This window comes from Phyllostomus hastatus, unplaced genomic scaffold, assembly GCF_019186645.2.
Source record: "Phyllostomus hastatus isolate PE091 unplaced genomic scaffold, TTU_PhHast_1.1 phas_contig_17, whole genome shotgun sequence".
In the NCBI taxonomy this organism is placed as follows: domain Eukaryota; kingdom Metazoa; phylum Chordata; class Mammalia; order Chiroptera; family Phyllostomidae; genus Phyllostomus; species Phyllostomus hastatus.
The window spans coordinates 13,040,209-13,060,520 of record NW_025333664.1 but is presented as its reverse complement, the minus strand read 5'-3'; the positions used below and the strand labels follow the sequence as shown (position 1 = coordinate 13,060,520).

General features: G+C 45.4%; 1 protein-coding gene across 1 annotated transcript in view; it reads right to left on the bottom strand.

Moving 5' to 3' along the window:
- Nucleotides 1-20,312, bottom strand: part of PTPRT (protein tyrosine phosphatase receptor type T) — a 668,348-nt gene that overhangs the window by 303,627 nt on the left and 344,409 nt on the right. Inside the window, exon 8 of the mRNA XM_045832856.1 lies at nt 11,083-11,192. Within this exon, the coding sequence (XP_045688812.1) occupies nt 11,083-11,192 (110 nt within the window). The remainder of the gene's footprint in view (nt 1-11,082; nt 11,193-20,312) is intronic.

The following is a 20,312-nucleotide window of genomic DNA, read 5'->3' as shown; positions in this document are numbered from 1 at the left end:
TCACGTTTGGAATCCCGTGTTATTCATGAAGCCAAGATACACTGAGTACCTGCTTTACGCCAGGTGCTGGTTCAGGTGCTTGGGAAACAAAGACCCCTAACCTTGGTAAGTTCACCTTTTAGCAGTTGGGTTGTATGAACTGCATGTGAACTCACTGGTCGCTGGAACTGCACGTCGTCTATCGTAGGATTTAGGACACAATTGTACAAATGTACCTGGTTGTGTCCAGTCACACCCATGGACTGACTGAAGCTAAGAGTTATTCCTGCTGATCATTGTACCTCGGCTGTCAAAGGAAACCTCTCCAACCTTCATTCATTTTTTAAAAATGAGCCTATTTTCCAAACACTGTGTAAGGCACCGGGCTCCCCAATGGTGATATATATATATATCCCCGTCCTGCCTTCAGGCCACCTACAATATAGGGGCATACTTATAAATAAACACAGGGTGGGGAAAAGTAAGTTAATAATAATGCTAATTAATAATATAATAGTTAATAAATAAACAATAATACAATAGTAAAGTCAGCGTTTGGTGTACTCATTACTGTAAACCTACTTTTGCCCCACCCTGTATATGAAATTAGTAATTGTGATGCATATTATTCAGGAAATGGAAGCAGTGATAGAGAATAATGGTGAGTGGGTGGCGTCATGCTTTGCCACCGTCAAGCAGGGCCTCTCTGAGGAGGGAGCATGCCCATCGGTGCCTGGAGTATGGGAACGAGTTGGCCACAGAGGAGGAGGTGGAGGAGCTTTCAGGGACCTAAGAACTCCATGGGCAGTACGCCGGAGGCAGGGGGCAAGCTGGCACATTGAAGGATATAAGAGGAGGTCACTGAGACGAGAGGGAAAGAGAGGATGCAAGATGCAAGGTCTTTGGGGCCTACATGAGCAGTTTGGACTTGGTGTGAAATGCATTATCTCTGTGAGCACGGTGTTAAAATTTTGGGAAACTTTAAAGAAAAGTTAAATAAATAGAGAGATTTAATAGTGTGAATATGTTACCCACCCTCCCCCCATGTAGTTCTACGCATTCAATGCAATTCTCATCAAAACCACAACAGGGATTTTCATTGAGTTTGATGAGCAGATTCTAAAATGAAAGAGCCAAGGGCAAGAATAACCAAGATGTTTTTGCAGAAGGATGAGGAGGAGGGGTCTGCTCTGTTAGAGATGAGGACTAAGGGGGAACTACAATACTTATGACCGTGCGTGGCTGTGATGTATGCTGGCCGGTGGAATGTAGAACTCAGAAACAAAGGAATGTATATAAGGAATTTGGGCACATGTCAAATATGGCCTGGTTGATCAAGGAAAAAGAAGAGCTATTCTTAAAAGCACACAGGAAAGGGATTTATCCATACAGGAATTTTGCACCCCATCTCACACCATCCACATAAATTAACTACATACTTTTTAGTAGAACTATAGGAAATCACCTTTCTTGCCTTTGTTTGGGGGAAGGCCTTCTTAAGGACACTGACCGTGTTAACAGAGGAGCTCGTAGGTGGATATAAGATATCACCAAAGTTCTGGTTGTCCTGGTAGTTGGTGTGTTATTACAAATATGAAACAATACATGAATACAAAAGAAGGTCATGGAAAAATCAATGAGGAAAGTGTTTCATGAAACTAGGAGTAAGACTGATTCAATTTTGCGCACCGGAGTGGTAGGTCAGAGCAGGAGGGATTCTCTAAATCTACCTGGTCCAATTCTTTCAGGTCATAGAGGCAGAAGACAAGGCCCAGGTAGGGAAACGGATTCACTCAAATACATTACTTGGCTATGGCAAATGAAAAGTCAGTAATAAATTTCTCAGTTGCACAATTCACTATTTGACTTGTAATGACACACGTGTACTAAAAATATGCATACAATAAAAAGGAGACCGAGGAAGCAATGGTGATTTTTATGACATGTATTTTGAAGGGCTCTGAAGAAGACCTGGTATGTATGTATGCATGCATGTATGTTTGTGTGCATGTATGTATGTATGTATATGTATGCACACATCGAGTCCACAACTACGCAGGCCAACACCCCATACTTGTGTGCAAATTTAGGTGGTCCAGGAAAAGGACCGCTGGCTGGCGGTGAGCGAGGAAAGCCGCCCGCCATCTCCTGAGTCCAGGGAAAACATACGCTCGGAATCACACATTTAAATTCCAGTCTCTAGAGGCTCCAGAGTGAAGGCTCCACGTGTCCTGACGACAGATGAACACTCACACTCACCCTTCCTTCGGGTCTCAGACACGGAGCTGTTGTGACCAAAACACGCAGAGGAGCCAGCCAGCTACAGCGGCAGATCTGTGCGGCCTTGCCCAGTCCTGGAGGAATTCCACCAGTAGCACGTTACTCAGGTAAAACATCTGAGATGAAACGAGAACAGCTTATGATGTTTAAAGAGATACTTGGCAGCGTACGCATGGCCCCTGGGCACAGCTTATTGAAAGGACCACACGCAGCCAAAGAGAGGGCTCCATCTGGGTGTGCAGGCCGCCCCTCTGCAAAGGCGGGTAGGGTGCACAGTGCATCCGAAGACAGACTCCCTCCCACTAAGGAACGAGAAGCAGAGCCCATGCTGGGCCAAATGCACGACTACCTTTTCATTTCCTTCCCTCCACTCTCCTAGGACGACTGTACATGCCCAGGATTAAATTTAACCTGCAGATTGACTTTAATGCAAAATTTCCCTTTAGCAAAAATTCTAGAGAGGAATTGTGGCAGAAGTTCATGAGAAATAGCCAAGGGCCTATTGGGATAACAGGGAGTTTCTCCCATGACCTTTGAATCCATGCCATGGATGGAAGGTGACCTGGTCCCTCCAGTCCAGGAGAAAACAGACACAGCCCCTTGTCTCTGATCTGGGCTACAATGAACTCTCCAAAGAAAGAGAGCAACTCTGAAGATGCAATGGAGAATGTGGGTACAGCCCAAGGGTGAAGGCTTCACACACACACACACTGACAAAGACATAACTCCGTATGTGCATACATGTGCCACTGTACAGCTGCATAAACTCACAAAGGTGCCTGTTTATGCACCGCACACACACAGACAAACCTACTTATCCACGTGAGCACCCTGAAGGAGTGTTTTCTATGCAGCAACCGCTACTGTTTTGCTACAGCTGAACTGAATGATTAATGCTCAGTGCAAAAACTTCCATTGCCAGGAGAACGTGATTTGCTGTTCTTGAGGTAACAAGCGCTATGCATCTGTTGAATTCTCCCATCATGTTACCTGGCTCCATCACAAATGTGTTGTAATAGCAAGAAAACAAAAACAACCACCACGGTAAAAAAACACCCCGAGGCAAATGAATAGGCAGTGTCGATAGTGCCACCGGTGGATGACAGGCAGCTCTCATGGTCCCACTTACACAAAGGCAACTTACTCACTTGGAACACAACTTCCCGTCCTTCCAGACTCTGAGTGCCAGGAGTCATTCTTTTCAACCTCCAGCCTTTTCTGCTGAAACACCTGTCAGCCTGTCTGTGAGCCAGCAGACCTGTGTATGGCATCTACCCAGGGATGCCTGTGCTTTTCAGGTCTCTGGAAAAGAAATAGCCTATGGAGGTTGAGGGATGGGCCGAGGGTTCGAAAAAATGGCTCCCACGCATCTCGGGGCCCTAACGCTGAAGATTTAGGGCCAGCCTCTGGGCAAATCTACTAAGTTTTATGTGCGCATGTGCCTTTTCTAATCTCACAAATAAACAACAGAACTAATTTCTACTATACAGGAGACAGGAGAAGATTTACAAGGTAAGGTCAGTGCTGGTCTCATTAGCAAAACGCAAAGGGAAACTGACAGAATGCCAGCGTGTCTTCAATGACTCCACAGACTTTGTTTAGCAACTTGAGGGGGTGAGGGCAAGTGCTTTCCAAATTTGAACCTGGAAAAATGAGCACCCAGCACCCACGTGTGCCTGAGGGGGCTGGCTGCAGTGCAATGTCAGATAGCGGTGGATTCTGGCAGGGCAGAGTGAGGATGCAGACAGTGCCAAGACTGTTCAATCAGGGGGATCTGGGTAGGATAACATATCGAAGTAGACTGGGTGAGTTCGTTTTACGCCATACTTCTTCCCTCCTCTGGATGGACATTAGAATTCCCCGAGGAACTTAAGCCCCGCCCCCAAAGAACAGAGCTCTCCCCTGGGTTCAGATTCATTTGGAATGCAGTGAGGCCCAGGCAGCCATCCACCCATTTACTTGTATATCTATGTACCTACTTATTTATCTGTATTTTGGGAGCTCTCAAGGTATGACTCCAATCTTCAGCCAGGCTTCAGAACCACTAAGTTTGTTGGGAAAAAACCTTCAGCATTGCTTCTTGTTAAGATAAAACATGAATCCACATAGTCGGCTGAGGACTATTTACGGAGCACATGTGTAAACTACCCTCTTACATCCCCAGGAGACACTCCGAAAAAGCAAAAACCACAAAGGCCAGTAGGAAGTTCAAGATCAAGGGTCATCAGGCCGGGGGAACAGGGAAGAGTGGAAGTCACGGGGTAAGTCTGAAGCTCATCTACAGGCAGAATTTCCCTCCAGCTCAGAAGAGCTCAGTCTTCTGTTCTGTCCAGACCTTCAACTAGTGGGCCGAGGCCCACCCACATTGTGCAGGTTAACCTGCTTTACTCAAAGTCCACTTCAACGTCAATCTCATCCAAAAACACCATCAGAGAAACATTCAGAATAATCTTTAACCTCATTTCTGGGCACCAATGCCTAGCTGACAACATAAAATAATCATCACATGGCTCACACCCTAATGGGCTAAAACTCCAGTAAGAGACTAGATGATACTAGAGCACACCAACAAAACACGTGCAGAGCGTAAACATGGTAAGAAAGTGCTGGGTAAGTGGAGAGCGTGGAGAGAAAGCATCCTGGAGGGACACAACAGGAAAGGGCTGGCCATGAGAAGCATACAGTGAAAACTCCTATTGGCAGAAGAAACAACATTCACAAAGTCACATGAGCTGCAAAGAACTGGGTGGGCTTGAGAAAATGCTAGAAGACCAGAGGGGCAGGTACACAGAAGGCAATCAGAAGAAGGGCCAGAGAGGAAGTGAGAGAGGCAGGCAGGGGCCGGGCTGAAGCCAAAGCAGGGAAGTAACACAGTTAGATTTACCCTGAGGATGTTGGGTTGGGCGGGCTGCAGTGGGGAGAAATAGGATAGGGGAGGTGTCAGTGGGGGGTGGGCAGAGAGGCCCTGACGTGTCCAGGCATGAGGGGCGTGCTCAGATGGGGCCATGTGACCTAACCTGTGTCTATTTGGGCAGGAGAAGGAAATCGAACTTTCTAGAGCATTAGGTCTATGGCAAGTAGTGAGGGGAATGGATAATTCCCACATATCTGGCTTAAACCATTCAAAGGGAACAAGAGCTTTTATCCTAGTTACCAGCCTGGCTCAAGTTATACCCGATAGCAGCCTGCATTATGCAAATTGTGTATTCTCATTAATGTAGATCCAGTTTGATTTATGCAAATTCTCGCTGTGGGCTGTATTAGTCATTTTCTGCTTATCCTACCTCCTGCCCAGCAGGACCACTTCCTCCCCTTACCCCCACTGCCCCTCTGTGGACCAGAGCCACGAGCGTGCCTGGGCCCAGTGAGTTCTGAATGGCCAGGGCGGTGGAGTCAAAGGGCAGGAGGAAGGTGTGCCAGAACATTCCAACCGAGCCAGCACCTCCTATGGGCCTCTCTCTCTGAGAGCTTGCTCTTGAGCTCAGCACGCGTGCACGCGGCTGGCCCCTCTCGCCGTCAGCATGAGCCTGCTCCAGTCCTGTGTGGAACTCCTCTGCCTCCGCGCACACTCCCAGCAACCCCCCACCCCATGGCAACGCGCTTCCAGTACACTCACACACCATCTGCTTGCTGGAAAAACACTGACAACCCTCCGACCCCATCGTACCTTTTAGAGGCACCCCCACACAGGAATGCCGCCTTATTTTATTGAGGCAAAGTGTGTGTTTTATGCAGCGCCGAACGCCAGGCGCCTAGAATAGCTTGCAAGATAAATGTCAATCAACTCCAGCATAATCAAGACACCCATTCCTGACTCATTAAGGCCCTCTCATTCCCTTTAAGCGCCTCAGATTTATACACTGTAATTAGAAACTTGGTGATTTTGACTGCTAAACAGAAAAGCTTACAGGGAAGCTTCACATGTCTGAATTTTAAATATTTTCACACTTCGTTAACCCCGTTGCTGGTGTAACATCTTCTGGCCCAAATTCCCTCGCACTGCGTGATTTTTATTCTGGGACAGAGACGAGAACAATGAATTGAATTGAGACACATATTGATTACTGTTTTTCACGAGCGCTGAACAGCTTGCCTGTGAACGATTTTATCGAGGAGTTTTTAAACAACTGTTTGGCTGGGCTGTTTCCCCCGTGACCTCATTTGGGCCGTCGGTGCCTGTCTGCAGCGTTGATGATCTATTTCTGGTGAGCTGTGTTATTCGCAAGAGCACAGTCTGGACGGGAAGGCCACAGCGACACCCTCTTCTCACACCTGCCCTGATGGGGGCACCCAGACAGGGCTCTAGAAGGGACTGTGGGAACGGCCTGATTTCACTTTCCTGGTGAAAAAACTCAAGCTCTTTGGACCCCGTGGGAGCGGGGACATCCCTCAGTCCATCCAACGGCCACATCGTTCACCTGAGGACCTGTTTTCATCAGGTCGAGCTTTACCATGTCTCTGAGACCAGTGCTTCTCACACTTGAACGTGCACATGAATCATCCGGAGATCTGGGTCAAACAGACTTGGGTTCAGTGGGTCTGGGCCCGGGCCTGAGACTCTGCGTGTCTGAGGTCCATCCGCTGGTTTGTGGACCCAAGGCCTTTGACACAGCCTCACTCTCCACTACCCATTGCTTTGCGACCGCAGAAGAGCATTCCACATCTCCCACTAAAGTACAGAAGGAGGCAGATGCGACCGAGTTTTCCCATCTCCACCTGGGTACCAGGTCTTCCAGTAAAACCCGAGCTTTCACTGCAGTGTCACAGATGAATGGGAATGTCCTCGGCTCCTGGCGCATTTTTCCGATGTCCCCAAGATGCTTCGTTAGCCACACACAACAGCCAAGTGATCTTTTAAGATTATCACTCTGACTCCTTCATTTTTCTGCTTAAAATCCTAGGCCTTTTTATTCCTCCCAGGATAAAGCACAAACTCTAGAAGCCCTCCATAATCAGACCCTGCCAACCCACAGTCTTATCACGGTCCTCCCTGCTCACAAAGCTTCGGTCACCCTGACCTCCTATTTGTCAAACCTGTTAAAGTCATCCCTACCCCAGGGCCCTTGCACTTGCTGCTTTTCTTCAAGGGTCATCACGGCTTTGCCTTCAAAGACTCTGGCCACAGGCAAGGTTTTAGCAGCAGAGCAGTTCCAAAATGAGGCATAAACCTCTGATTGTGTGGGTTTGATGTACCTTTAGTTTTCTCCTGATTCTCAGCCAGTTAGAGCCTGGAACAATCTGGCACTTTCAGGTTACAAAGACAGGACGGAAGCCCAGAGAGAGACTGAGATATAATCAAAGCCACTCGGATTTTGGGGGTGAAGCTGTCCAAGGACGAACCCACAGGCTGTGATTTGGACTCATGGGGAAGAAAATTTAATCTTAACATGTTATATAGTACTTGGACCTGCAGTGCTTAACAACAGTTACAACATTCGACAGTAATAACCCGCCTATACCCCTCCCCCCTTTTGGCTTTTGACTTTGCTGAGTTCAAGGTTGTACACAGGAAGGTACAGACAATCTTGAATTTCTCTTCCATTTCTGTTAGCCTATTTTTTTGTCACAAAATGTATTTTTTGAGGCCAGAGAGGGTGATTTGTAATTTAGGAATTTCTCTCTAAAATTACAACCGGAACCTAACGTTAAAAACCAAGTTGGTTTCATCTAATTAAACTTGGAAATTGCCTCATACCCATATACTCTGTTATAAATGTCATTTAAAGCAAGGTCTGCTTACTTTCTGGAGCAGGACTGGGCTGAGCCCCGCATGGAGGGGGCACTCCCCACCTCCCTGCCCAGGAGGGCATATTCCTTTGTCCACTGCCTAAACTTTCTCAAGAGCTAGCTGGGTGGTCTAGAGCGGCGCTTCTCAAACGTCATCGGTCATTGCCCGTGTGAATCACTCAGGCAGCCCGCTGACCTGGAGACTCTGATTCAGGAGGTCTGGCGGAGCCTCAGATGCTGTGTTTCTGACCAGCTCCCAGGTGCTGCTGATGCCACTGGCCCGTGAGCCACACTGACTACGGGGCAAGACACCTGCACTTGGATTCAGGGCCCATGGATTTGCATCTCAGCTGTGTGACCTTGGTCTTTTCTTTTCACCTCTCCGAGTCTCAATTTTCTACTTTTTATGTAATAGTAAGAGCTAACATTTATTAATATTTCTAAATGCCAAGCACAGTACTAAACAGGTATTTATACTTCGATGCAAATATAAACTAAATGTTCCAGGATAAACCCAAGGTTACACAGCAAGTAAGTGGCAGAGCTGGGATTCAGAACGAGACTGTCTGACCTCAAAAGTCAACATCCTCACTTGCTGAGGCTTCACTAGCTTGTGACATACATAGTCATGGCCACGTTTATGCTCGAAATACAAGGGCCTATGCCCATGACTTCCTTAGCTCCCTTCACAGCACCATCCAAGCCCTTGGGCACATTCCCCAAAGGTAACCTCAAGTGCTCTTAAACAGGGCAGACAGCCGCAGGCTTCCAGCTCTGCTTCTCTGCCCTCTGATTCTCTGCAGCATCCAAAGACCTACTTCACAGTGTCTCATCATGGCTGTTTCCAGTAGAGTCCCTCACGGGGTGCCAACAACCCCAGCAACTGGCCTTTGAACACTCTCCAGACACTGGGTTCACATCAAAGTGGGAAGCAGGCCACACTGTCCCAATGCACGCCCACCTTCGTGCCCAGAGCTCCAGAGAGTGCTCCGTCTAACAAAGTCCCGGCTTCGGGAGCAATTGCTCAAACAGGGTGTCTAACGCACAGGTGGGTTTGCACTCTGGCTCCTGCTCCATCTGTTTCTTTCTTCTCATCCTGGAATAGCAGTCAAGGGTTTCCTAGCCCAGTCTGGTGCATAACCCTATCAGAGGAAGTAGGCTGTGCAGACATACGGCTCTACCTACAACATGGCCTAGACTGGGGGTTCCCAAGTGCAGGTAGGTACCAGGATCAGGGCCTTTTCATGGCAAAGTTGTCCTCAATGTAAGGCAAAATGAGAGAAAATAAGACTATTGGCATGAGTTATTCATGATGATCTAAACTTACTCAATTTGAAGGGACTGCCTTTTATTCTGAAATTATGTCCTCTCTGTAGTTTTGAAATTATGTCCTTTATGAAATGAAGCTAAAATATGGTAAAGCACTCCAAGTTGATCCCCCAAACCTTTAAAAATGTTAGCAGCCTGTGAATTCCAAAAATCCCAAACACCTGGCACAGACAGCCACTTACATAACAGTACTAAGCAACTCAACTCTCTGAGTCCTGGGTCCTTTGCTTCTGCTCTACAAACAGGGGGTTGCTGTATACAACAGAACTCTAGGTCACGTGTGTGCATGAGTGTGTAATTTTGGCCTCTGCTTTACAAAGAACATCATGTAGCTATGGAATGGCTGGGCTTTGTTCCAGCTGAGTTTGCAGCCCCACTCTCCCCCGAGGAGGTATTGAACTCGTCCTAGGCAAGGTGTTTCGGTATGTGCCTCCCACCTCTCTAGCAGAGTCCACAGGGAGAAAGCTTCTCCCGATCCTAAGGCCCACGATGGGGACGTTACACAGCTTATCTTCCGAGGACTGTGGCATTTCATGAGATACAGCGCTTTCTGAATGTGTTTTCTCAAGCACCTTCTACCTGATGGATAGTTTTCTCCTCCGTGAGCTCTAAGGTCCTTCTGCTCTCTCTGGAGAGCATGTGTCCATCAGGTTCATCCTGAATCTGTCTCTCTCATCGAGTGCTCCGTGGCTTTCCTTCCCAGAGCTCGGCCTCCCTGGAGGTGGGGATACTCTTCCCCGAGCACGCTCTCAGTACATGTCCCTTTCTGCATGAGCGCTGAGGCCTCACGTCCCTCCATGGGCCTGTTGCGCATTTGAGCCTGGGGATGCTTGCCTTTCCCTTCTCCCCTCAGATTCCCCAGAGGAACCCTGAAGCACTAGCCACCACCCCCATTTTACAGATGAGCAACCGAAGCTTGGAGAGAGGAAAAACCTGCTAAAGGTCACTTAGGACCAGGATAGAGCCACAAGGATACCAGCTCCATCTTTCCCTCCGGCTGGCTGCCACGGAGCCCCTCTGCATTGCTGCATTTCTCCTTTGCGTCCCGAATCACAGTCTCATGCTATCTCAGACCACAAGGCTTAGCCGCAGAGGTAATCTCAGCCATATTCCAATACTAGAATTCAGCTCTATCGGCCTTCTTCAAGTTTTTGTGCATTTGTTTTTGTTTTGCAGTGGGCTTCTATACAAGTCATTCTAATTTTGAAAGTATTCAGGAAGCCACATTATGTTGGCTTATGAGTCACTTCTGTTCCATCTCTGATAGGATATGGTCCTGCTAACCCTGGGACACCATCACCTGGGTGACAATAAAATGCACCTTGGCCACAGAGCAATGTTCAATCTCAAGAATCATGTACCCCTGGGGGAGAGAATGACACTGGGATTCTTTCGGAAGCCCAGGGACTGATGCGGGTAGGGTGGCCAGCGTGTTTGTACTGTGGTTTTCTCGATGAATCATAACTACTGTTTGCCAGGCTTGGGTCGTCTAGGCTACACCAGGATGACCTGCCTCTCCTGAAGCCTTTGCTGAAGAGATCAAGAATCACTTTGATGCACAGTATGTCCGATTTTCTTTGTTATTGGGGCCACCGAGACAGCGTAACTGTATGCCCTTGTGTTTCCGTCCCACTGTGTTGGTAAGTTGTGTCTCACTCACCTTCATGCCCTCGGCGGAGCTCTGCACACAGTAGGTGTTCACCAACCTCTGGCTGAAGTAAATGGCATGAAGCCACAACAAGCGAGATGACTGGCAGGCCTCCTTACCTCGTAAAGCGTGATGACCCCGTTGGTCTCGTTGGGAGGTTTCCACTGGATGTAGATCTTCTCCTCGAAGGGCCCTCCTTGGATGGACTCCAGCGGGACAGCTCCTGGAACTGCAGGAAGAAAACGTTAGGAACTGGATGTCACCTTCCATCTCATGTCCCCAACCCCACTGACCCAGAAGAGGAGCTGGCAACGTTTTCTTGGAAAGGGTCCAATAATACATATTTGTGAGCCATACACTCCTTCATGGCAACTACTCTACTTTGTGCCTGTAGCACAAAACAGCTTCAGACAACCCATAAATGTGGGGGCCTGGCTGCATGTCAATAAAACTTTATTTCTAAAAACAGGCAATGGCTGGAGTTGACCCACGGGCCATAGTTTGTTCATCCCTCTTCTGGAAGGCCGATGGCTTCTCACCTGCAAACTGAGCAAGTCTGGTCTTGAACTAAGCCTGAGCAGGGGAGGGAGGACCCCTGTAGGCCCCCTAGCCGTGCCAGCATGTGGGATTCCTGGAACTGAAATCTTGCCTTAGGATGGTATTTGCAGAATGCAACGTCAGCTTCACTTTCCGAGCCCTGCCACATTTCCTTCCGCTATAGGAAGTCCTTCCTCACTTGAATCCAACAGGAAATATGTGTCCTGAAGTGTCAATCCAATTAGAAGAAGCTTGCCTCACTCCAAGAAGGCAGCTAGTTCGTCTCGCTGCTGAGCCTCCAACGTCTGGAACACAGTAGATGCTTAATAACCACTTGCTGGTTGGATGAGTAGGTAAATAAATGACCTATGCCAGCAATTGGCCCTAATGAGCAAAATCTGTCCTGGGCTGCTTGCGTTCCAGGCCAGTCTTCCTGCCAGCATCCTCCTGCTGGATGCCACCATCATTAGGACAGTGTGGAAGATACTGAACCATAGGATAAACAATGCCCCAACTTCTAGTTATAACCCCCTAGAGAATCATGAAGTCGTGTAAATCATTACCGGGTCTATTTATATTTTGGCCTCATAAGAAGCAGGTACTTGGACTAAGCGCATACTCTTTGATGAGAATTTTACATACATTATTTCATTTAAGCCACAGAAGGGCTCTCTGCCCAGTATGTATCATCTCTCTTGTGTTGATAAGGGAACCGAGGCGAAGAGAATTAAATGACTTGCTCAAGGTCACATGGCTCTTAAGTTGTAAAGAGGGAACTGATCACCTGTTTGAGCTTCAAAGCGTATACTCTGAAGGATCCTGCGATGTGTCTCTAGACGCAGCCTCGGCCATATGGCCCCATCAGCTCCCTACCGTTACATTAAAATAGATTTAGTTTTCCTCATTATGGACACAATACACAGAGTTTGTTGAATATCAAGAATATACAAAAAGATTTAAAAAAGAAAAGAACGTCACTCATAATCCTCATAACTGAAGCTAACTTTATGTGTCTGAGTATATATACTTTTTTATTTTTAAAAATTAAATTCCTACTGCACATTTTGTGTTGTGATCTCCTTTGACAGCTACACCAATCACGGATTTTAAAAAAATGCTTAAATGTTCTTTGGGGCCTTGTATTTTAATGGTTGTTTGGAGAAGGACATGCCCCATTACGGTCACCATTCCTTTATTATTGTCATTAAATTTGGCTTAATTTTTTTTTTTACAAATACAAACAACACTATACCGAGCATTCATATGAATAAGTACTTGCGTGAACCTCTACTGATGTCCCTGAGATAACTTCACGGAAATCGATTTATTGTGCCAAAATATTTCATTTTGAAGGGTTTTGCCACGCATTACCAGAGCACCTTCCAGAAAGTTTGCTACCATTCTGGGATCCCCAAGAGAAGAAGATGCCTATTTCCAACTCTTGCCACCACTGACTATTTTAAAAAGAAAAATAATAAGTATATCGTTTTTTAGAACACTGGAGAGTGCGGATTTGTTTTTCAGTTTAATTGGCCATTTGCATTGATTCTTTTATGAACGTGCTCTCTAGACCCTGAGCTCATTTCCCTGTATGGCTCTTCATTTTTGTTCATCATTGTTTTACGAGCTTGTAATTATAATCTGTTTTTAAGAACATAAGCTTTTTTTTGCATAAGTTACAAATATTTTTGTCAGTTTTTCATTTGCTTTTTAAGTCTTTTAGGAATGCAGAAGCTCCTAAGGAGTCAGATCTCTTATTGCTTTTCCTTATCTATTCATCCTTTCCACAAATATTTATTTACTATTTAATACGACCAAGGGATGGCGGCAGTCACTAGGGAAGCATCGACAGACAGCAAAGGATAGAATCAAACCCTTGATAAAGCTCGTATTCTGGAAAAGGGCAACAGACATTAAGTAAATAATTACACTCCTAAGTAAAATTTTAAAGTTATCAGGACTTTGGGAGAATTATAACGAGCAGAGAAAAACCAGTCCCGCAAGTCAGGATAATACGTGGAAAATAAGTTCAAGTGAACAGATAAGCAGAAGTTACTGGGGCAAAGGCGGGGAGGGCGAGTGCTGAGTATGGTGGGTACCTTTGGGAGGGAACAGCAGAAGGAGAAAAACCATCCCAGGGCAAAGGCTGGTAACTCGGACCAGCGTGGTGGTATGCAGAAGAGAAGCAAACTGTGCAGGAGAGTTGGGGGTGCTAACTAATGTGATTTGGTGTGATTTGGTGATGGATAAGGGTGGAGAAATGGAGGAGGTGTCAAGGAAGACGGCGCTGCTGTATTTACACAGCTGCAGCAGATCGGAGAGTTGCTCATTGAGAGGAAACTTAGCGGAGGGTTCACTTTGGAAAGGAACCTTTTGCCACACTTCCTTTGGGGTGTGGGTAGGACACCCAATGGGCGACGTTGAGTAGCGGCACTGGACACACAGGACTGGGACCAATGCTTGGAAATGAAAATCACGGGCAGAGGAGAGATACTGCAGCAAGAGTGCAGAGAGGAACCACAGCAAAAAAGCAGGTCTAGGGCTAAACCAAGAAGAACCACAATATGAACAATTAGGAGGGAGCAAAGAAACTGAGGAACCGAGGCCGTGTTCAGGGGAACCAGGAAGGTGAGCTGTCTCACAGTGGACACGGGAAGGTCCAGAAGGGACTGGTTAAGACTGACAGATGTGGCTGAGTCATCGAGTGGGGTGCGACCTCACATTTTCCCACTGAATTTAGCATCTTCATGGTTCCTCGGGATCCAAGGAAGAGTAATTTAGGAAGAATGTTGGGGTCTCAAGCCACCCCCCTGCAGTGGGTGGAGAAAAGAGTGGAGGGCGAGGGACTGTGCTGACAAGCAAATGATCCAGGCTGTCAATGGGAGGAGAAAGCGAGATGCGGCAGGGATGAGCTGTGCAGCCACGTAGAGCCCCTTCCAAAGATGGGAGAGGTCGTGGCTTAATGAATGGCAATCCCCCAGAAGCGAAAGTGGTAGAAAGAGGTGGAAGGGTGGGAAAGGGAAAGGAAAGACTCTATCAAGACTATAGTCTTGTTACCAATCCTTTGATTGGCTACCTGTGTTATAAAAAATTTTTTCTTGTTTGTGTCTTCCCTTTCCCATTATGTTACCTTTGGATGAAGATCAGTTCATCAAAGTTTTTCTTTTTTCTTTTGTATGAGAGAAGGAAGAGAAAGATAGACTTCGTAACTAGATTGTGGTAATTATTTCAGTATGTATATATATTTAATCATCATGTTGTACATCTTAAATATATACAATTTTATGAATCAATTACACCTAAAAAATGTGCAGGAAAAAAGACTTAGTAGGGGATGCCGTTGGTGTCCCGCCCCCGGGCTAATGCTTACTAGGACACCCTGGCTCTCTTCCCAAAGGCTGAGGAAGCAAACCTGGTCCCCACCAGGGCAAGTGAGAAATGTCAGAGAATTAATGGCCCCCAAACATCCTTCAAGCAATGACAGGACGGCAGTTGATGGATGAGTATCCCAGTGTTCTCCCAACTCAGTTGGGTTAACTCGGAGATGTGTTCTATGAATCCTTCTTAAATGATCTCAGTACTGAAACCCCAGTGCTCCTTGTTGTTATTCTTTCCATTGTTCTGAACCCACTACGGACTGATACTGCCAGAAAATACACACACTCACACAGAGAATTAGTAGGAAAGCAAAATTAAAGAGTAAACATGAAATTTAGAAACATAGAAGATAAAAGCTTCTCCTTTTTAAAAATTTACCCTCTATTTCTGCAATTATCTTGCCACAGCCCAGAAAGAGTTCATGAGTCAGCGCTGGTCCCTGGATCACACTCGGCCACTGTCCCAACCCCAGCCATTCTCAATGGCCATTTTGCTGACAACACACCTTGTACGGGCTGACTTCTCTCCTCCAATTCAGTTCCCCTTCTCCCGCACCCGTGTGTCCTACGCCAGCTCTTAAATAAACTCCTTGCACTGGAATCCGTATCTCAGGGCCAGACAAACACACACAAAAATAACAAACCTGAACAAAAGTCTCACGTTAAAACATTTCCCCTATGCAGAAGTCATGAGGATACTTTCTTAAAGTTTCTTCATTGTTTAAAGTTACGCGTTTTATAAAAAGGCTTCAACCCATCGGCCATGGTGTTTTCATGTATAGTGTGAGGCAGGGATCCGACTACAGGGATCTGACTAAATTCTTCCTCCCTCTCCTAGGGCCACGTAATGAAAAAAAATTATATACTCAAGGTTGGCCCTGCTGCCTTTGCCTTCCATCACATTTCCACCTATGTATGGGTCTATTTCTAGGTTCTCTCTGTCTTGTTCAATTGTTCTATTCGACTATCCTTGTGTTGTAAGCCAACATCTGGTAGAGCAAAACCCGTAACCTTGCCCTTCTTGTTTAGGACCGTCTCAGTTATTCTTGGCTTCTCTTCTTGCATATGCATTTTAGAACAAGCTTGTAAGTTTCCCAGAAGGATCTGATTTTTGCATTAAAACTGTATAAATTATACATTGGTTGGGAGGTAATTTATTTCTTTTTATATTATGTCTTGGTAAGATTGGGTTTTCCCATCCATAAACATGGTATACCTCTTATTTAGGTCTGTAATGTCTCTTGGTGTTTTATGCATTTATATGTACTAGACATATTAAAAGCTTTTGTTGGATTGTTTTCTAAGTACCACATATTTTTATTGCTATTGTAAATAGTATCTTTAAAAATACCACACACTTGTTAGCTAAATGAAAATGCAGTTGACTTTTTCATGGTGACTTCTTTGTCAAACACGTTATATTCTCTCGTTAATTCTAATACTTTGTGTGCAAACTTCTTTGAGTTATCTATGTAAATAATCAAAGCATCTGCAGTTAATGACAGTTTTGTTCTTTTCCAATCTTTTAAATATTTGTTTAATTTTCTTGTCTCCAACCAGAGCCACCAATACAGTATTTATATGATACATTAATAACGTACATCTGTTTTTCCAATGTTAAAGAAAGTGATTTTATTATTTCATCCTCAAGTATGGTGTCTGTTGGTTTCTTACAGTTACCCTTTATCACAGTAAAAAGTCCTTCATATTCCCAGTGCAATAAGAATATTTTCTTGCTAAATCATGCTGAGTTTTTAACTAATACATTTTCTGTATCTATTATAGTAATTATCTACTTTTGTCCCTCTCTTAGTTTGTATTTGTAGTGAATTACATTAATGGACCTATTAATGCTGAACCAATATGAATTTCCTGAAATAAACCACTTTTTTTCCTAGTTGCATACAGTGCTGGACTGCTTGCCAATATGTTGTTTGGGGCATTTGCACCTAATTGCTCCTTTTTCTCATAGTAAACTTGTCTGATTTAGATGTCAAGGTCACACTGCTGCCCTGAACTGAGGAGAGTTCTTGCTTTTCCTGCTCTCTGCATGTGCAGATGTCAGCACGGGGCTACCAGTGCTCTGAGTGTTGGTCCGACTGCACCTGCACGACCACCCGGGACTGCAGTGAAGGCTGCATGAGTTTAAGCTCGTGATTCTACTCCTCCGTTTGCTGCAGAACTCTATACATTTTTCCTGAAGTCAAGGTTTTAAATTTATGTTTTGCAAGGTATTTTTTCCATACCCCATAAATGTCAAATTTATTGGTATTAAAGGATATTTAGTATTCTCATTTTATCCTTTTTATTGGGAAGCAACCACTCCACAGGTATATAAAACAAATACGCACCTCATTAATTTATTAATTGTCAACTTCATACTCTCAAAAGGTAAACACTTTCTTAACTTCACAATAATCATTACCTTGCTCTTCATTATAATTTTTATCCCTTAAACATACATCCCTAGGTACTGTAGGGCTTATTATTAAATAAACATAATAAATATAATAAATAGTGCTAAACTCTTTTGGAAAGATTAGTCTCGGAGAATGAACCTCTTTACACTAACTTCCATTCCATGAACGTGTTCTCTCCCAGCATTTATTTATCTCTTCTGTTGAGAATGTGGAGTAGTGTTTTGCTCTGTTTTTAAATCTTGCTTCTTGCTGTGATTGTTAGAAGACATTTGCTTTGCATGATCAGATTAATTCCTTTGAATGAGAATAAAAGTATGTTTTCATCTGTCCAGTATCCAATCAATTTTCTTTACGCAACCTTTCAAAGGTGGTATGGGACAGTCTGGTCTGGTGGGTCAACATGTTCTGCTAGTGCTTATATAAGACCTTGTTTTAATATTTCTAACCCCACAGGAAAGGAAAGAATTAGACACACTCATCCATCACTGGGCCAGATGAGGGGTCTGCATGCATGGGAGCGCTGGGAGGGGGTGGGGGAGGTTGGGGAAGGAAAGTAAACAGGCAGCAGGCAGCCTCATTGTGGAGAGAGTGTTTTTGTTTGTTTGTTTTTTCTGTTTTGGGGGACAGCCTGAAGGTACCTAGAACACCGTTCCTGACACTGGAGTGTCTCTTCTCAAAGACAGTCTTTTATTAAATCTCTTTTCTTTCTTCCTTGTTTCCTTCCTTATTCATCGGCAGGCGTGGGGTGAGGGCTGCCGTCCTCTGCTCTGTCGGCAGAAGATGCCACAGAATGCACCGGCTATTTGGCGTCTTTCGTGGGTCCATACACATTTCAGGATTACTAGTTCTGTGAAAAAATGTCGTTGGCATTCTGATAGGTATTGCACTGGGCCTATCGATTGCTTTGGGTAGCGCAGAAATTTTAACAATGTTAATTCTTTCTGTCCGTGAGCACGGTGTCTGGGTATATATCCAAAGAAATCCAAAACACTCATTTGAAAAGACATATGCATCCCTATGTTCATTGCAGCATTATTTACAGTAGCTAAGGTATGGAAGCAACCTAAGTGTCCATCGATAGATGATTAAATAAAGAAAATGTGGTACGTATATATATATATATAAAGGAATATTACTCGAACATAAAGAAGAATAAAATTTTAACAGTTTGCAACAGCATGATGGACCTAGAGAGTGTTATGCTATGTGAAATAAGTCAGTCAGAGAAAAACAGATACCATATAATTTCACTTATATGCGGAGTCTAAAAAATAAAATAAATGAAAAAACAATAGAAACAAACTCAGATACAGAGTACAGACTGCTAGTTGCCTGAGAGGAGGGGGTCTGGGGGTCTGGGTGAAAATAATGAAGGAATGTAGAAGCACAAATAGGCAGTTACAAACCAGCCACAGGGATGTGCAGTGCAGCAAAGGGAAAAGAGTCAATGATACTGTTGTAACTATGTGTGGTGCCAAGTGGGTCCTAGACCTAGGAGGGGGGCGGGATCACTTCCTAAGTCATACGGATGTCTAACCGCTGTGCTGTACTCCTGAAACTACTAGAATGCTGAATGTCCACTAGAGTTGAAAAATCTTTTGAAAGGTGCCCATGAGATTGAGATCTCCCACTGCCATCCACCATATTGATGGCCCCCCTCACCTCCAGTGCTGCTCGGTGGGAGTTGGAGGGCATTAATGCCCTTGGACTTGGAAGGCTTTTCTTCCTGTGCCCTGTGCGGTGGAGGGGGTCTCTTTCAATGAAGTCACAGTGCAGCCCTTTTTTCCCTCATTTGGGTCTCGCTAGGGGCGATGGTGTGATTTGCCTCATGGTTTAACGAGATCATTCTGGCTGCCACATTGAGAAGAGAACAGGGGCCAGGCCTGAAGCCAAAAGACCATTTAGGAGAAGGAGACAATACTCCAGGTTGGAAATCACAGTGGCCAGGACCAAAGAGCCAGCAGCAGAGAGTGTAAGAAGTGGCCAAAGTCTTGCTGTATAGAGAAGGATGAGCCAAGAGAAGGTGCTGGTGGATGGGGTGTGGGAGTGGTCAGGGCTGCTGCTTCACACACAGCAAGGGGGCACCAATCACAGCGAGTGCCAGGGGAAGGGTGTTCTCTGGGGTTGTCAGATGGATGTGAGATGGGGCCATGGATGTGATGAGAGCGAGGAATCAAGGTTTTTGACTCGAGCCCCTAGTAAAATGGAGCTGCCATTAACTGAAATGGAGAAGACTGGGGGAAAAGTGAGCTTGGTGGTGGCTGAGGGGCAATCAGCTGGTCAGCTCTGGACGTGTTTGATTCCAGAGGCTGATTAGCAACCCACGTGGCTCGGTTGAACAGGCAGTTAAATAAATGACTCTGGAGGGCAGGGGAGAGGTCTAGCCTGGAGATGTCAATGAAGGAAATCATTAGCATATAGGTGTTTTAAAGCCCAGAGATTGGAAGAAATAATTAGGGGGCATGAGTGTAGATCAATGGTTGGCAAACTATGCCTGCAACCAGCTGCTTGTTTGAGAAATAAAATTTTATTGGAACTCTGCCACACCCATTCATTTCTATTTGAAATTAAGATTGCAGAGGTATTATAGGTTATTTTTAAATGGTTCTTTGTCCACGATGAACAGAAATGTTGCCAAGACCATTGGTTAGGTTTTCCCTAGTTATATGCATGCTGACCATACACCACTTAACACAGAGAGTAAGTCAAGTGGGTTACACACACCCTTTCATGCAGTACACCTTAGAGAGCCTGGTGGCACTGCCATCCCCACTTCGCCGATGAGGGCACTGAAGGACACAGATGTAACTGACTTAACCGAGGCTGCAAAACAAAGTCGTGAATGGAACCTGGATGGATGTAGCTCAGATCCTTCTGTCTCCAAAGTATTTTCTGACCCCCACCTTCTCCCATCGCCCGGTAGACATGTGGTTCAGAAAGGCAGTCACACGACCTGTGAGCAGCAAAGCCGGGACATCCCAGACCCACACTGAGGCTCCTTTGCCACATCCACAC